Genomic DNA, 17,318 nt, shown 5'->3' on the forward strand with positions numbered 1-17,318 from the left:
ATTTTAATCCCCCTAAATCCCCCCTGCGCTCTGTAATCCATCATAAATCACAGCCGCGCTGTGCGGGCTGTGTTTATCTCTTTACTGTCAACTCTCGCCGCTTCCTCCGCCTCCTGCAGAGCTCCGGTCCCCGCCTGCGTCCCTTCCTTCCAATCAGCGCCGAAGGAAGGGACGCGGGTGGGGACCGGAGCGATGCAGGAGGCGGGGGGAGCGGTGAGAGTGACAGTAAAGAGATAAACACAGCCCGCTCTGACAAGCTGCGTGTCAGCAGCGCGGCTGTGTTTTAGGGGGGATTACAGAGCGCAGGGGGGGATTTAGGGAGAATTGAAATAGCAACAGAGGCTTGGCTCTATAGGCAGACCCAGCCTCTATATGCAGCTAGCATTGTGAGAACCCTGCCTCGGGTTCTCTTTAAAAATATCACCTAGGAGAAAACTCAGGAGAAAAAGTTAACTGCATATGGCCCTTGTCATAAAACGCCTTTTGAACCACCAACAAGCAAGAAAATAATCAGAATAATTTTGATAGTACTTTTTCAGCAACTTTTAGTTTTGTTTTTTTTCTCCAATTGTAAAAGGCTTACAAGTTATTTTAAAAAGAATATGAAAATGATCTCCCGGGAAATAACTCAGGAGAAAAAATGAATTGTACATGCGCCTATGTGTTGGAAAAAGTAATCATGCAATTCCCACCCAACGAGAAAGGGAAAGATTTTGTGAAGTTATTGAAAAATCGTTCCTTTTATCGATCAGGAGCAGTTTGGACACGCACACACGCTACAACTTCTTATCCGATCACCTGTTGATCGGACGGGAAATTGCATTGTTTGTTCCCAGCATTATTCATTTATTTTTATCACCACAGTACTGATATTGGATTTAGAAAATTCCCATCAGCCTCCAGTGCAGTTACCAACACAAATCACTGCCACCTTAGGGGCTTTTTCACATCACAGAACGCACACGCGAACGAACCAATTTCGTGCATGCATTATGACCTGCAGCGTGAACATCGGGAAGTTGCAGTGCGATGCGGATTAGCGGCGGTAGTTACCGATGGGAAAAGTTGGCGGTTGGACGTTACGAAGCTCACAGATGTAACGCTCTGGAATGCTTCGTCTAATGTGAAAGGTAACATGAAAGTCAAACCGACTTTCATGTTACCTTTCTAAACGCATCCTAGGAGCGATCTGTCAAAACGCACGGATCAGCTCACAGGGCCCTTTTCCACTAGCAGTCGCTAGCGTTCGCGCTGAACGCTAGCGATTGCTGAATCGCAATTCCGCCGTTTTCCCGACGTTTGCGGACGCGATTTTGCTATGCTATGTACTGCATAGCAAAATCGCGGCAAAAGTCGCTCCGCGGCGCGATCGCGATCAAGTAAAAAACGAATCGCGGTAGTGGAAATGACCTACCGCGATTCCTATGTTAAAAAGCAAACCGTAGCGATTGTAAAATCGCTAGCGGTTTGCGGTTTTGCGATTTAGCTAGCGCAAACGCGCTAGTGGAAAAGGGCCCTTAGTGTGGAAGAGCCCTTACCAGAGTTACTGCTCCAGATTACAAGCTGACAGCTGGGTAAGAATAACGTGTTGGTAGAATAAGCCACGCCAACTAAAAGCCTGTCGAAATTAGAAATAGCTGGATGTTACAGAAACCATAAAATATTAACTTTGGGGTATTCTTTATAATGGTAGTTTGTAAAATTAATCTTTTAAAGTGTATCTGAGATGGGGGCCAAAGGAAAAATGTATACATACCTGAGGAAAAATGTATACATACCTGAGGAAAAATGTATACATACCTGGGGCTTTCTCCAGCCTGATCGCTTCATCGTCGTCCACAGTTGCTGCCTGGTTCATCCGCAACTGGCCCAGGTAAGTTGTCCAGTCAGGGCATGCACAGTTTGCGCTGGACTGAAGGACTTTCCGGGCCAATATGAGGAGGGTTCAGGCAGCGACTGAGGACAACGAGGGAGCGATCAGCCTGGAGAAAGTCCCAGGTATGCAGGCATTTTTCTTTGGCCCCATCTCAAATTTACTTTGAAAAATGAACCAAATGTCCATTCTGAAACGGTGCCAACTAAGGATAAGACTGCTCAGTGCACAATAATTGCCCGATGAAACTCCGGTGGGTGAAATGCAGCATGTGAATGGCTGAATGGGACATAGTGGATTCTTGCCCAGCCTTCACCCTTTTCCAGGCCCTCAAGCCAACCCACGTGCCAGCAGCTAGCCACTAAACATGGATCGAGAATAATAGATATCGATCGCTGGTGGTGAGATGAGTACTGGTGGATACTGGAGCCGTCTGGCAGTAACGCTATGATTTGTGTGAACGTTACTGACGCTGCCACCGTTTGGCAGTGGAAGACTTGTGGCGAGATCGGAATGGTTTTACATGGTGCCAGTAATGAGGGCGTGTCGTCAGCATAGAGGCCTGGAGATACTGGAGCAACTACAGCCATCATGGTGTAAAAGAGCTACTTTGACTTTATCATTCAGATACCGAGGATTGAGTCCAGGGACATTATATATGTACATCACCAAGCCTTAGGCCTCAGTCTGGAACAGCTGTAGGTTGACGGTTGCATTAAACAGTGTTATGTCATAATTCATCCAGTGAAATCATTCTGATTGGTTACTAGTGGTTGGCAGCCTTTGATGAAGTTTTTTCCTTGTCGCACTGGACAAGCAACTTTTGCCCAGTGATTTAATCACTGTCATCGCAATCGTCGTCATTTTTGCACAAATAGTCACTGGTGGAGTTTTGATTTTTCTCTGGGTCAATGTACTCCCCAAATATGTCGCTGATTGAGAACTCCGTTTTCCTCTCCGGCAACTAGTAAGAAAGAAAATACAAAGGGTTAGGTATATAAAGGAGAACTGTAAATCAATTAAATGCAGCCTATGAGAAAATCACTATAGTAATGTTTAAAAACCCAATTCGAATAATGTTTTCCTTCTCTCCCTCCAGTAAAGCATACACCAAGACATTTTTAATACATCAGGCATTCATTAACTAAAATCCATTGAAAGGCAGGGCACAACCAAGTGTATTTTCAATTGACATATTGATTGGACAACTGAAGCGAGAGGGATACGGAGGCTGCCATATTTTTTTTTTTTAAGCAATACCAGTTTCCTGGCAATATCTGATCTCTGCCTCTAATAGTTTTAGCCACAGACCCTGAACATGCATGCAGCAGATCGGGTGTTTCTGACATTATTGTCAGATCTGACAAGATTAGCTGCATGCTTGTTTCTGGTGTTATTTACCACTGCTGCAGCCAAATAGGTCAGCAGGGCTGCCAGGCGACTGGTATTGTTTAAAAAGAGAACCCGAGGTGGGTATTTTAAATCGTAAGAAGACACAGAGGCATGTCCTGTGCATAATCACATGCCTTTGTGTCTCTGTATTGCCGCCTCTAGTCCCCCCCGGGGTCTGCTGTGCCCTCCCTGAAAAAAGCGCTAGGCTAGTGACAATCTTCTTGTCGCTAGCATTCTATTTACCTGCAGCCTGTCATTCAGTCAGCGCTCCTCTGCCTCTGTCCCCGCCGCTGCCCGCCTCCATGAGCTTCCTCCAATCGGAAGCAAAGCCGCGACCCAGGAAGTACCTCCCAGGTCGCGGCTTAGCTTCTGATTGGAGGAAGCTCACAGAGGCAGGCAGCGGCGGGGACAGAGGCAGGGGAGCGCTGACTGAATGACAGGCTGCAGGTTAATAGAAGGCTCGCCCCACCCCCATATCACCGATTAATGCCTTATGCTGTATGAGTACCTGAGAAGCCCACCCGACAAAGGAGCTGGAGGATGTTGACCAATGTGCTGCCTAGAAGATGGCCAGAACTGTTGCAGGATCAGGACTCCGGAGAGGTCAGGACAGAGGGCAACTTAACCTTCCCCCCCAATCCAAAGAGTGGCCCCAACCTCTGCAAGAAGGCTTCCCACACCCCAATACAGCACATGGCCACCTAGCATTGATGTCACAAACCCTCCGGAATCAGTCATAGGTGCTCAGTGAAAGGGGGAGGGGGGACCATACTCACCATTTACTGCCTTGATCTTCTCTTCTGACTCACTTGTCTCCACTCGGTAGGTTCGTCAACAGGGGCAGTGACTACAATATCCAGATGCATACTGGCCCTCCCGCATGTGTTTTAAAACGTAAGATTTATTATTATTATTTTTTAAACTAAACTTTGTTTGCTGGGCTCTCCCTAATATTTTCACTTTTCATTTTTATTCTCTGCTGTGCAGCCAGACACGGGCCCCTGTGGGCGACAGTTATACTTCTGCCTCAGGTTGACCAATGAACATGATTAGTGATTAATGATCCTGAGTCTTTTCATTCTATGCAAGGCTATGACTATTTTGGATATCTAACCATCTGTACAGATACACACACTAACATACTACTTACCTCTACATCATAGTGGTGCTTCTTCTTGGAGTTATGTAACCGCTCACTCAGTTTCGGCATAATATCAGTATACAGTAAGTCCACAATCTCTAAGGAGAGAAAATAAGAATTTTGAATCCAACAGGTTTAGCCACTGCGTAATTCAGCACTCTGATATGCATGGTTTGGACACTCTGCTTACTAATCCATTAGCTGGTATAGGTAGAATTGTACAGAACCAAGTGGAAAATAATCCGGGCCCCAATCCAAAGTTCCCAGTGGGTTACCTTTATTGCATCCCACAATCCAACCGACAAAAGACTGTACATACACCAAACAGTCCTTTTGTGGGCTATACCCGCTTCATCAGAGGCAATAACATGCACCACCTAAACAGGATTTAAGCCCGACGAAGGCTGCAAAGCTGAAAGCTCTCTTATTCTTATTCTTTTTAGTTAGCCAATAAATGGTATCATCCTGATTTAAAACTTCTTGCTTTTACTGATGGCTAACACGGTACAATACCCTACTGCTACTACCTGATGAAGCGGATATAGACCGCGAAATGGCTGTTAGGTGTATATACAATCGTTTGTCAGCTGGATTGAGGTCACCCACTGGGAACTTGTATCCTGGAATTGTAACCTGGATTCTTTTGCACTGCGTTCTGTATGCTGGTGGCTATCTGGAGGCACATTCAGGGCACCTGATCCCCTCGATCAGTCTGCTCAGCTGTCTAGTGCCAGTTATTTTTCTGCAATCCCGATATATTTAGAATTGTGTGTTAGAGCTGGTGGTTGTAACGGGATTATATGATGCATTAAAAAAAAATCCTACTGTAACCATTACTATGGGCGCCTATGGCCATGTCTGATTGCGTTCTTTGCGGCGGGTGTGTGGATGGCGGGGTAGGATAAAGGTTATATATCAGAAAGGGCGATTGCGTGGGGGGGAGTGGTTAAGGTTAGGCGTCAGGAAAGAGTGTTGTGTGTGAGAGAGTAGGGTTAGCTGTAGTAACATTTACCTATATTTTACTACTGAAGATTACTGCTGTAAAATAGTAGAATATTGGTAAACTGATATTCTACTATCGACTCTTTCCCAGTGCCCACATTTCATGGTGCCTTTAGTTCGTGTACGCCCTTTTCTTCAGTCCTGAAGCCTAGCACCAGCCCCGGTCCTCCCATCATGCCAAGTGAGGCGACTTCCTCTGTGGGCAGCACCAGGCAGAAACAGGAAGTGAAGAAAGTGTTTGGCCAACCTATACTGGGGGCAACTGTACCTAGCTACCAAAACTGGGGGCACCTATAACGGTCTACCTACCTATACTGAGGGTGTTTTGGGGGGGCTCACCGCAGCCATAACGTGTGGTGCAAATTGTCTGGTGCTGTGTGATCATTCCAATTCAGGAGGGGGCGCATCCTCACAAGTTTGCCTCAGGCAGCAAAAAGTCTAGAACTGTCTCTGCCTGGCACCATGGGGAATTGTGTTCTTTATATTCATCCTGAGTAACCTTCCATCTTGAGCTGAAAATTCCCAACAAAATCACAAGAACAATCTACTTCTTCCTCCTTGGCTTCAGAAATAACAGAGGTGGCAGGTCAACCAGGCGATGTCTAAAGGGGCCCATACACCTAACGATTTTCCCGACGATATACAGCCATTTCGATCACAGTGATCGAAACGGCAGTGAACTCTCCGCGCACACCGCTGACAGATCGATTTCTGTCAGAAATCGCTCCCGTCGACCCATCCGTGCAGAAGATTTTTCTCGGTCGCCAGCGGGTCGGGAGTGCATCGTTAGCGGCGTTTGAATGCCCGACGACCGACGCAATACAGCGGGTATACATTACCTGTTCAGGCCAGCGCAAGTCCCTTGGTCGTCTTCTCCGCTTCGGGCTCCAGAGCTACACAGAACTTCCTGTCCCGGCAAAAAGTTTAAACAGTAGAGCGCCCTCTACTGTTTAAACTTCCCCTGAACAGGAAGTTCAGGAGCCGGAGCGGAGAAGAAGACAGCGGGGACTCTCGACGGCCTGAACAGGTAATGTATGCAGGGGGGCGGCAGCAGCGGCAGCTCCACAGATTGTGATCGGTTTCAGACTGAAATCGATTCATAATCTGTTTGCAGTAAAGGTGGCCATACGATCCCTCTCTGATCAGATTTGATCTGTTGGTTGAATCTGATGGCAAATCGACCAGTGTATGGCCACCTTAACCACTTCAGCCTTCAGTCGTTTTCACTTTATGCATCCGAGCAATGTTCACCTCCCATTCATTAGCCTATAACTTTATCACTACTTATCACAATGAACTGATCTATATCTTTTTTTTTCCGCCACCAATTAGGCTTTCTTTGGGTGGTACATTTTTGCTAAGAGCCACTTTACTGTAAATGCATTTTAACAGGAAGAATAGGAAAAAAATGGAAAAGATTCATTATTTCTCAGTTTTCAGCCATTATAGTTTCAAAATAATACATGCCTCCATAATTAAAACTCACGTATTGTATTTGCCCATTTGTCCCAGTTATTACACCGTTAAAATTATGTCCCTTTAACAATGTATGGCGACAATATTTTATTTGGAAATAAAGGTGCATTTTTTCCGTTTTGCATCTATCACTATTTACAAGTTTAAAATAAAAAAAAAATACAAAAATATTTCATCTTTACATTGATATTTAAAAAGTTTAGACCCTTAGGTAAATATTTACATGTTTTTTTTTTATTTGGGTATTTTTGGGAGGGTGGGAGGTAAACAGTTTTTTTATAATGTAAATGTGTGTTGAGTTTTATTTTTTTTTAATTTTAGTTGTAGTTTTACTTTTGGGCCAGAAGATGGCGGCCATGAGTTTGTTTACATGACGTCACTCTAAGCGTAACATACGCTTAGAGGGACGCATGGGGGACGCAACAGCCAGAAAAAGCGGAGCTTCTGAGAGAAGCTGTCGCTTTTTCTGCGGGGGAGAGGAATCAGTGATCGGGCACCATAGCCCGATTCACTGATTCGTGGGCTAATGATCCGCGTCCGGGAGCGCACGTGCGCGATCGGCCGCGGGAGCGCGTGGACGCGCACATGGCCTCCTGGGCGTAGCTAGTACGTCCAGGAGGCCAACGTCCAGGAGGCCAAAGTAGTAAAGGTAATGAACATTTTTCAAAAGGTTTGACATTCTGAATACATTTTTGGGCTGTACATATTCTCAAGGTTGTATTAATTGAATTTCATCCCACTTTAATATGGACCTGAACTCAGAAATTCCTCTCTGCTCTAAACAGCATAAATAACCGTTAAAGAAAAATATTTGTTACAGCTGATCCAAATCCTGCGATAAATCTGCAGTGTGTCTACATCCTGCTGTCTTGGAAGGAGACAGGGTTAACATCCTATGTTTACAATTTAGCTGTTCTGCGTGGCAGTCATGTGACAGCAGAGAGACCAAATTACAACGTGTGATTAGTCACAGATGAGAGGGAATTCGACGGATTCGACGGACTAAACTCTCTAAATACATACAGGTAGCATTTCTATATGCTTTCCTTCTGTCCTGTGCAAGTTTCAGGTCCAATAATTGCATCATACACGGGCTATCGCAGGGCCCAAAGGAACCAGAATTATTGTCATAGACCGATTGGATGAAGACAAGTAAAGACTTGTGACTGTCAGTTTAGGCAAACTTCAACTGCTAGTCTCTGCCTATTCTATAGAAGGGCTTTCAGACAGTTGCACTAACACAAAATGAAAATTATGGATTGCAGATAAGGCCACATGATTGTGTAAAAAGAACAACATTTTACCAGTGGGGAGGGCTGCATAAACCCGCCTTACCATTAAAGCGGAACTGAAGATCTTCTAAAAATTAAAGAGTTTCACTTACCTGGGGCTTCTGCAAGCCCCGTGCAGCTGTCCTGTCCCCAGGGCCGGATTTGTACTTCCAAGTGCCCTAGGCCAGCTGTCACCAACCAACCCCCCCCCCCCCCCCCTCCCCCAAATTCTGTCCAACCTTCTGAGTAGCAATAACTAGTTTCAATGGGCTCCCCTCCATTTTGCTGCTCTGCCCCTCATTTGGCAAAGAAGCAGTGCATGCCCAAAGCATTCCCGGCCTCGGCTGCTGTGCACATCTGAGTGCGAAACTGCAAGGAGCATGAGTAGCCAGAGCATGTGCTGCTTCTTTGTCCTCTGTGCGACTGGCTACAGACAGTCAGAGCCACAAACAGGTGACAGGGCAGCGCTATTGAAAGAAGCTCATCCAAAACAGAGAACATGCGAGTAGAAGATCTAAAACTACACACGATGACATAGATGTGCTTTAAACAGTGACAATATAGTACTTAGGGCAAGGCAAGGAAGGGCAGATGAGTCATTAGGAAGTTTTGAAGTTATTAAAACAGAATGATAACATTTATTAGCTAACTGTAAATAAAAACTGAGCCTTTGGCTTCTTCAGACTTTGTATATGTTCGTAGACTTTATACTAACAAGATGTTAGAGCACACAACTATATATACATTCAGCATCAGAAGGAGATACATAGTTTGTTTTGCAAATATAAATAAATGTAATATAATGGCCATCCTGTTTCACTGATAGCTAGCTAGCAAAGTACAATGCTCTTCTAAAATGAGTCAAGAAAGAGTTAAACTGTAGCACAGAGAATGCTGTGATCATTCCCTAGGAAAAAACAAACAAACCATAAATTTAACAGGTCACAGGTCTTTAAGAGCTGACCAGACCAGTAATAAATCTGACAGCGCAGGGGCAGAAGATTCCTGTTTGTGATTCTTAATTTGTGCATGAAAAAAACAAACTTACAGAACTCAAGAATTCTGCTAGTAAACCCAGGCTGGCACTTCTCACAGCAGCTTGTATGTCCCCACCATCATACATACGACATAATCATCAGGTGATAACACATACTGACTGTCCTCAAACACACTCTACACAAGTGAGAGAGATGCAGGGATCTCTGGAATTCAGGCAGACCAGAGCAAAGCAGGAGCGAGGATTTACTTTGACATGTGACCTCTTATCTCTCAAAGTCCAGCGCCCTGCTGATTTTTAACGCCCTAGGCCATGACCTTTGTGGCCTTCCCAGAAATCCGGCCCTGCCTGTCCCACAGCGCTCCTCAACGATGATCTGTTCCCCGCCGCCAGCTAGTTTCGTTACTTGACTTGTAAGTCGAGGGTCCACTGCGCCTGCGCAGCTCTGCCAAGCGCATCCTTTTTCCACGTTCCTGTCTGCAATAGCGCTATTGCGGACTGGAATACGAAGAAGGATATGCGTGGCTAGAGCTGTGCAGTGACCCGTCGGCGAAAACCGAAAGTAGTTGGCGGCGGGAGAACGGAGGATCGTGGAGGACCAGCGCGGGACAGGACTACTGCAAGGGACTTGCAGAAGCCCCAGGCAAATGTAACTTTTTATTTTTAGAAGATCTTCAGTTCCACTTTAAAGTTTCCTCCTTTCCCCAGTCCTCCTCTTTAGTGCATGCGTTTCCCACCACTGCTAAAGATCCAAACAGAAAGGTCTTCTAAGGTTGCACCCAAGGCCGGTTCTAGACTCTGTGCTGCGTGGGGCAAACTTGTGAGTATGAGTCCTCCCCCCTCCCCAATTGGAATGATCGCACAGCACCCAACAATTTGCACCGCATGTTATAGCTGCGGTGAGCCCCCCCCCCCCCAAAAAAACACCCTCAGTATAGGTAGGTAGCCAGTTATAGGTGCCCTAGTGTTGGTAGCTAAGTACAGTTGCCCCCAGTATACGTTGGCCAGGCACTCTTCACTTCCTTATAATTTTATAAGGCGCAGAGGGACGATTGTTGTATCTTGTATAGTGGAATCGATGAGGTTTTGAGCAAACCTTGTAGCTCTCCCTGCAACCTAATCAATTTATTTGTGAACAAAGCGCCACAATCATCATTTTCTACTCTTCACTTCCTGTTTCTGCATGGTGCTTCCCCCAGACTTCTGGCGCCCGAGGAAGTCGCCTCACTTGACATCATGGGCGGACCGGGCCTGGTTGCACCACCTCCTCCCCTTGTTACCTGGCAGCACGAGAAGGTAATGTTACAGGATGTCCACTTATCAAATTGTTCTAGTGACTGTACACTCCCCACCATGCTGGGGGGAGGTGGTAAATAAACAAAATCATGCTGATCAATGTAAGATGCCGCTTATTCCATCCCGTTATATATAGTACACCCCGAAACATCAACAGAAAACTGAATTAGGCACTCAAACAAATGTGCGCCTAACATAAATGAAAAATGGGGAGGAGCTACTAAGGTAAGGAAGTGGTGGCAATAAGTGCCTTAGTAAACCTGGTGGACACGATCCCGACACTAAAAGAGCATCAAGATAAGAAGAACGTGAATGAGCGTGGCCTCACTGCGTAGGGCGGCTGGCATTTTTGCAATAGCACAGAGCGTACGGCAGGAAAAGTGTGGTCACACTTGTTCATAGACAGGAGCGCATCCGCAAACTTCCAGAGGGTCCCGGCGTCCATGAGGAGGATGTGGGAAGCCTCTGAAGGATCCAGAAGTTTCCTGCTACCAAGGTAAGTATCCCTTTCTTAAAAAGAATCTGTACTCAAAAATTCTTACAGCAAAAAGCATACCATTCTATTCATTATGTTCTCCTGGGCCCCTCTGTGCTGTTTCTGCCACTCCCTGCTGCAATCCTGGCTTGTAATTGCCAGTTTTAGGCAGTGTTTACAAACAAAAGACATGGCTGCTAACCAGCTTGTGATAGGCTGAGAGGAGCTCATTCTGTGACTCACACAGAGCCAGCAGGGGCATGGAGAGGTTGTGTATAGCTTCTATCCTATCACAGCAGAGCAGCACATTCCTGCCTGAGCCCGACAAAGGAAAGAAGATTAGATTATATAACAGATAATACAGCCACTGTGCAACTAGGAAAGGCTGCAGTAAGACAGACCACATTAGAACAGGTATAGGAACTTATAGGATAGAAGAAATAAGGCTGAACATTTTGTTACAGAGTCTGTTTAAAGCAGGCCTGAACTCAGAACGTTCTCTCTGCTCTAAAAGATACGCAACAGTATAACAACCTTTAAAGCAAAACATTTCTTTGTTACAGCTGATACAAATCCTACAATAAATCTGCACTGTTTCTACTTCCTGATTCATGGAAGCAGACATTGTAACAGCCTGAGCTTTCCAATGGGCTTATCTGCCATCTATGCCGTGGCAGACATGTGACACGGGAGAGATCAGATTATAACTTGTAATTAGACACCAATGAGGGGTAATTGAACAGGCTAAACTCTCTAAATACATACAGGGGGAATTTCTCTTGATTTTCCTTCTGTCCTGCACAGGAGTTCAGGTCCATTTTAAAGTTATAGATTTGCGTTGAAGCAAACTTGTGAGAGGGAAAAAAATGAACATTAGATACTTACCAAAGTAGTGGTAAGCCTCTCGATGCTTCAAAGGCTTTCCAGATCCTTCTCGACCCCTCCACTGCTTCCTGGGACCCTCTTCCTTTTTGTGGCTATGCACCCATCCATGTACAATTGCAATTGTACTGAGCATGTGCATATATGGTCTGCACATGCCCGGTAGCAGGAAGCCGCTCATGCACGGAGCTACTGGGCATGTGCAGTCCGTACTCACGCATGTACAGGATTGGTCACACTTGGTACACAGACAGAAGTGCGGCCATGAGAGAAATCCGTCAAATTCCTCGGATATGCTAAGAGGGACCCAGAGCTGGACTTCTCCACATGCTTACCTGAAACCTGATCATCCTCTGCAAAATTTCCTTAAACATTTTGGTTCCTGTTCCAGTTAACATACTTAATCGCAGTTTCATCTTATCACTGGTCACTTCTGCACAAAAGTTTTCTGCACCAGTAAAGAGGACCTCTCTATATTCTGTCTGGCCTGGAACCCACTGCAAAACGCTATCGCTAATCGCAAGCGCTAGCATTTTGTATGAGCAGTTTGTCAGCGGTTTCATGAGCGTTTCGGGAAGTGATTTTACAAAGTGTATCAATTTGCCAGCGATTGTGTAGCGATTAGCATTTTAAAGTCTGATTGGTCCTTTCAATTAATTTTAATTTTGTTACAGTGTGTGGTAAGGTTAAAACGCTAGCAAAATCGCTCCATGCAGGTTTTAATGAGCGATTAAACCAGCGTTTATATACTTTACAGTGAAGCGCTAACGCTCCCAAAATGCTGCATGTCCTGCGTTTGCGATTTGAGGAATCGCAAACGCTCCAGTGGAAGTTGCCCCATCCATTAACATTAGCTGAGCGTTTTTGCAAAACACTAGCGTCTTGAATCGCTCCAGAAATGCTCACAAAACCGCTCTTGTGGGTTCCAGCCCTCTGGGGTTTTATTTGAAAAGTATTCTTATAGGAGTACATGAAAGAGTTTGCCGGCAAATTAACTCAGAATGCCTTTGCTTAGTCTTGGATTGGATCGTACCTTTAAAACTGAGTTCCTGCCACCCAGGGACATAGCGGTTCTTCAGCTTATAGATTTTTTGCTGCATAATTCCTGGCGGAACGTTTCTGAAATGAGAAAAGGCTATTTTGAGCAGGGAGGTTCATACAGCAACAATGCAGGCTACATCTACAATGCCTAAAGAGCAGAGCTGATCAGAGAGGTGCTAACCTGTTTGGCTTGCAAGTAAATGGAATGCAAATTGTATTGTACTGTAAAATGCCCCCGAGCGAAATCTGTTTATACTCTGGTAGAGAGGGAGGAGACAACTAAACACCAGGGTTTTTTCTCCCATAGCGTGTTCCCTGGTGTCTAGTGGCTGCCCTCCCTCTCCCATTGCGTCGTGTCCTAGTCGGCCTCTAGTATTTGCAGCTCGCGCTCTACTACCTGCGCTACCTACAAACACTCCAGAGTGAATCTGAAGGAAGGAAGATACAAAGAATCGTATCACGTGAGACCCACATCCTGCACCAAACGCTGCCACCTGCACGCCTGCGGTGCAATCTGATCACCCACACCAATAGATCGCCCGCAGATCCGACATCAGATCACCTCCCAAGTGCAGTGTTTACATCTGTTCTCTCTTCTAAACACCCACTAATTACTCATCAGATGTAAACACTGCACTTGGGAGGTGATCTGATGTCGGATCTGCGGGCGATCTATTGGTGTGGGTGGGTGATCAGATTGCCCGCAAGGGGCAGGTTAGGGGCTGATTGATGGGTGGCAGTGACAGGGGGTGATTGATGGGTGATTGATAGATGATTAACAGGTGATCAGTGGGTTATTACAGGGTAGAACAGATGTAATTAATGCACTGGCAAATTGATAAGGGGGGGGTCTGAGGGCAATCTGAGCGTGTGGGCGAGTGATTGGGTGCCCGCAAGGGGCAGATTAGGGTCTAATCTGATGGGTAACAGTGACAGGTGGTGATAGGGGGTGATTGATGGGTAATTAGTGGGTGTTTAGAGGAGAGAACAGATGTAAACACTGCACTTGGGAGGTGATCTGATGTCGGATCTGCGGGCGATCTATTGGTGTGGGTGGGTGATCAGATTGCCCGCAAGGGGCGGGTTAGGGGCTGATTGATGGGTGGCAGTGACAGGGGGTGATTGATGGGTGATTGACAGGTGATTAGTGAGTTATTACAGGGGGGATAGAGGCATACAGTACACAGGGGGGGGGGGGGGGGTGATCAGGAGGGAGCAGGGGCAGTTTAGGTTTAAAAAAAAAAATAGCGTTGACTGGGTGCAAACAGTGGTCTGGGGGGTGGGCAGGGGGGGTCTGAGGGGTGCTGTGGGCGATCAGGGGGCAGGGGGGGGGAAATCAGTGTGCTTGGGTGCAGACTAGGGTGGCTGCAGCCTGCCCGGGTGGTCCCTCGGACACTGGGACCACCAGGGCAGGAGGCAGCCTGTATAATAGGCTTTGTATACATTACAAAGCCTATTATACGTTTGTCATGCGGCGATCCGGGTGCTAGTAACCCACCGGCGCTTCCGAACGGCCGGCGAGGGGGCGGAGCCAGTCGCAGGCGGCTGATCTCGTCACGAATGACGCGATCGCCGCATAACCACGCCCCCCGCCGATGGGCGCATTGCGGTCGTTTAGACCCAGTCTTTGCCACCGCCCATCGGCTGGGGGCGGTCCTCAAGTGGTTAAAAAGAAAAAAATATGGCACCCTCCACATATCTTTTGCTTCCGGTGTTTTTTTAAAGGTTAAAAACCCAGGATTGCAAAGTGGTTAAAGAACACCTAATGTAGTTATGGTGGTTGTTCTCACCTAAATTGTAGCGCAATATGTAAATTGTAATCCAAAATTCTCACTTGTATTGTGTGATCCATGTGAAAACTCTGTGCAGCCACTTACCCCATTGGCACTTTGTCACCCAAGTTCACAGGTGGTGGTGGGAGGAGTGATGTAATCTCCCCTCCTCCACCTCCAGCCTAGTAACTCCAATCAGCTCTCATGGTCATTATAGGGAGAGAGTTTTTCTCCATGACGTACATCGGCATATCTGTAGATGCCTACAAGTCACCCACAACATGGCGGTGCTGTCTGTGCACGAACACTGGCAATCCAGCACAGGAGACTTGGGCGCAGCCGGCGCCACCATAGACTGTAATAGGAATTACGGCTATAGCAGCGCACAGAGTGTAACTTCAGCACCGTCAGAAGACGGAACTGAAGTTACTTTTAAAACACTGTAATTCGGCCTCCAGCAATAGCTGGCAGCAGAATTACATCATTCCCCACTATCCATGGTGACCTGGAGGGGGAATAGTAATTAACGTCGCCAGGAACTTGTGCAGCAGCAGGATCAGCCATACCGGCTGTATCCTGCGCCCAAGTCTCCCGGTGGCAAATCCTCTCGTACTTGTTGTGCAATCTAAATGATGGGCAGAATCAAACTTTGAGAATGCAGCTTGGATAAATGATTATTTTACACAAAAAGCTAATAAATATAATAATGTTATATAAATATTTAGAAAATATTTAAATCGATTTGATGTACTCTTCTTCATTACTTCCAAATGAATGTCACACACATAGATCAAAAATCCGACATGCATATAAGAATAATTAAGAAAAGACTTACCCAATCACATTGCCCAGTTCTTCCCAGTCTATCTGATCACTGTCTTCTTTGATGTTTTTTTGCAGCCTAAAGATCAGACAAAAACTGGTTAAAGTCTAAGATTACCCTTGCAGGATGAACACTGCAAAATCAAACGTAGAGTATGTGCAAAATACTTCTTCTACAGAGGTCATTGGTTTACCATGTTTCTCTTTCTTCTCCCATTCGCACGCCATATACATGCTGAACTAAGCCATTATTTATCTGCTAACTCCCTGCTTGATCAGTTCCAGTCTGGCTTTCGCTCTAACCACTCCACGGAAACGGCCCTTACCAAAGTGGCCAATGATCTTATTGCTAAATCCAAAGCCATTATTCTATACTCATCTTTCTTGATCTGCCATCAGTTTGATACTGTTGGCCACACCTTATTCCTAAGGCCTCGTTCACATCAGGGACGTTTCTGTGCGCTTTCCACAGCGCACTGCCCTGTGCGTTCAGCAAGGTATTTATTTTCCCATGTAATTAAACGTAGCTGGTTCACATCTATGCGCTGCGCTGAGCAGCGTTACAAAAACGTAGTGTTGCATGCATTTCTGTGCGCTGAGCTGTAAAGCGCACATCAATGCAAGTGAATGGGTGCACTTTTTTAGCGCATAGAAGCGCGTACAAGCGCATAGAAGCGCATGCGTTTTTTACCCCTAATTGGAGAAAAAAATGCAGTTACATACAAAAACAAAGTTTTATTGACAACTGTTGCTGCTACAGTAAACAAAACGTGCTTTAAAGAAGCGCAGCGCAACGCACAGAAACGCGCACGCGTTTTTTGCCACGCGCTTTAACACGTTTTTCAGCGCAGCAGATGTGAACGAGGCCTAAAGATACATTTATCTGTAGGAATAAATGGCCTCGTTCTCTCCTGGATATTTTCGTCTCTCTGGAAGGAATTTTACAGTTTCTTACTCAGATCAGATCTCCCCCCCCCCCCCGATCCTTTATCTGTGGGGTACCTCAAGGCTTTGTCCTTGCCCCCCTCCTTTTTTCTATCTACATACACGGTCTTAGCAACTTAATTCAATTGGGTTTCAATACTAAATATATGCGGACGATACACAACTGTACCTCTCAGCCCCAGACCTTAAACTGCCTCCTCAAATGTGTTCCTGACTGTTGCCTGTTATCTCATCTTTCACAACGTCTCTCTTCTTAAAACCTAAAGCAAGTCTGGGTTCTGTTCTCCTTCCGGGCTCCTCGTTTCCCCCGCAGGCTGCTATGTTTGATCTCCCGCCTTGGGAGACTTAGTCAGTCTTAGTAAGCACTCTAGCTCTGAAGGACCAGTGGGCATGTGCGCGGCCTGAGTGCTTTCAAAGACTGCCAAAGTCTCCCCAGCCCGGAAGAGAGCAGTCCACAACTAATAGGTTGTGGACTGCTAATAAGGGAGCCTGCGGGGGGGAACACGGTGACCAGCAGCAGAACTGGAAGGCTCTATAGGACCCAGAGACTTCCCTATCATTAGGCGAGTATCTGTTTATGTTAAAATTCACTACAGACTCCATTTAATGTGAGTCATACAGAAGTAATCATTTTTCCACCGACTCTGACCACTTTTCTGCCTGATAAAACAATAAATGTTAACAACCCTTTAACTTCAGTTCCCAAAGCACGGTGCTTAGGCCTCTTTCACATTAGACAACACGTGTAGGAGCAGTTTCCTGATCGCGCTGAATAGCCTGCGGCGTGTCGGGAATCTGCGGTGTGACGCAATCAGCGGAGGTAGTAATTAATTAACCCAATGGGAAAACAACGGCTCCCGATGAGAAAAAGCTCCCGGGTGCGTTGTTCCGCAATGCATCGAAACGCAGAGTCGAGTGTGAAAGGTAAAATGA

The 17,318-nt window shown here is 46.1% G+C and overlaps 1 protein-coding gene across 1 annotated transcript in view; it reads right to left on the reverse strand.

Moving 5' to 3' along the window:
* Positions 1-360: 360 nt before the first annotated feature.
* The window catches only part of TTF1 (transcription termination factor 1), a 61,654-nt gene continuing 44,696 nt past the window's right edge, over positions 361-17,318 (reverse strand). Inside the window, exons 10-13 of the mRNA XM_068248921.1 lie at positions 15,454-15,519; positions 12,839-12,924; positions 4,416-4,504; positions 361-2,837 (exon numbers count right to left, since the gene is read on the reverse strand). Of these exons, the coding sequence (XP_068105022.1) occupies positions 2,709-2,837; positions 4,416-4,504; positions 12,839-12,924; positions 15,454-15,519 (370 nt within the window). The 3' untranslated portion in view covers positions 361-2,708. The remainder of the gene's footprint in view (positions 2,838-4,415; positions 4,505-12,838; positions 12,925-15,453; positions 15,520-17,318) is intronic.

The sequence above is a fragment of the Hyperolius riggenbachi genome, chromosome 8 (assembly GCF_040937935.1).
Source record: "Hyperolius riggenbachi isolate aHypRig1 chromosome 8, aHypRig1.pri, whole genome shotgun sequence".
NCBI lineage: Eukaryota > Metazoa > Chordata > Amphibia > Anura > Hyperoliidae > Hyperolius > Hyperolius riggenbachi.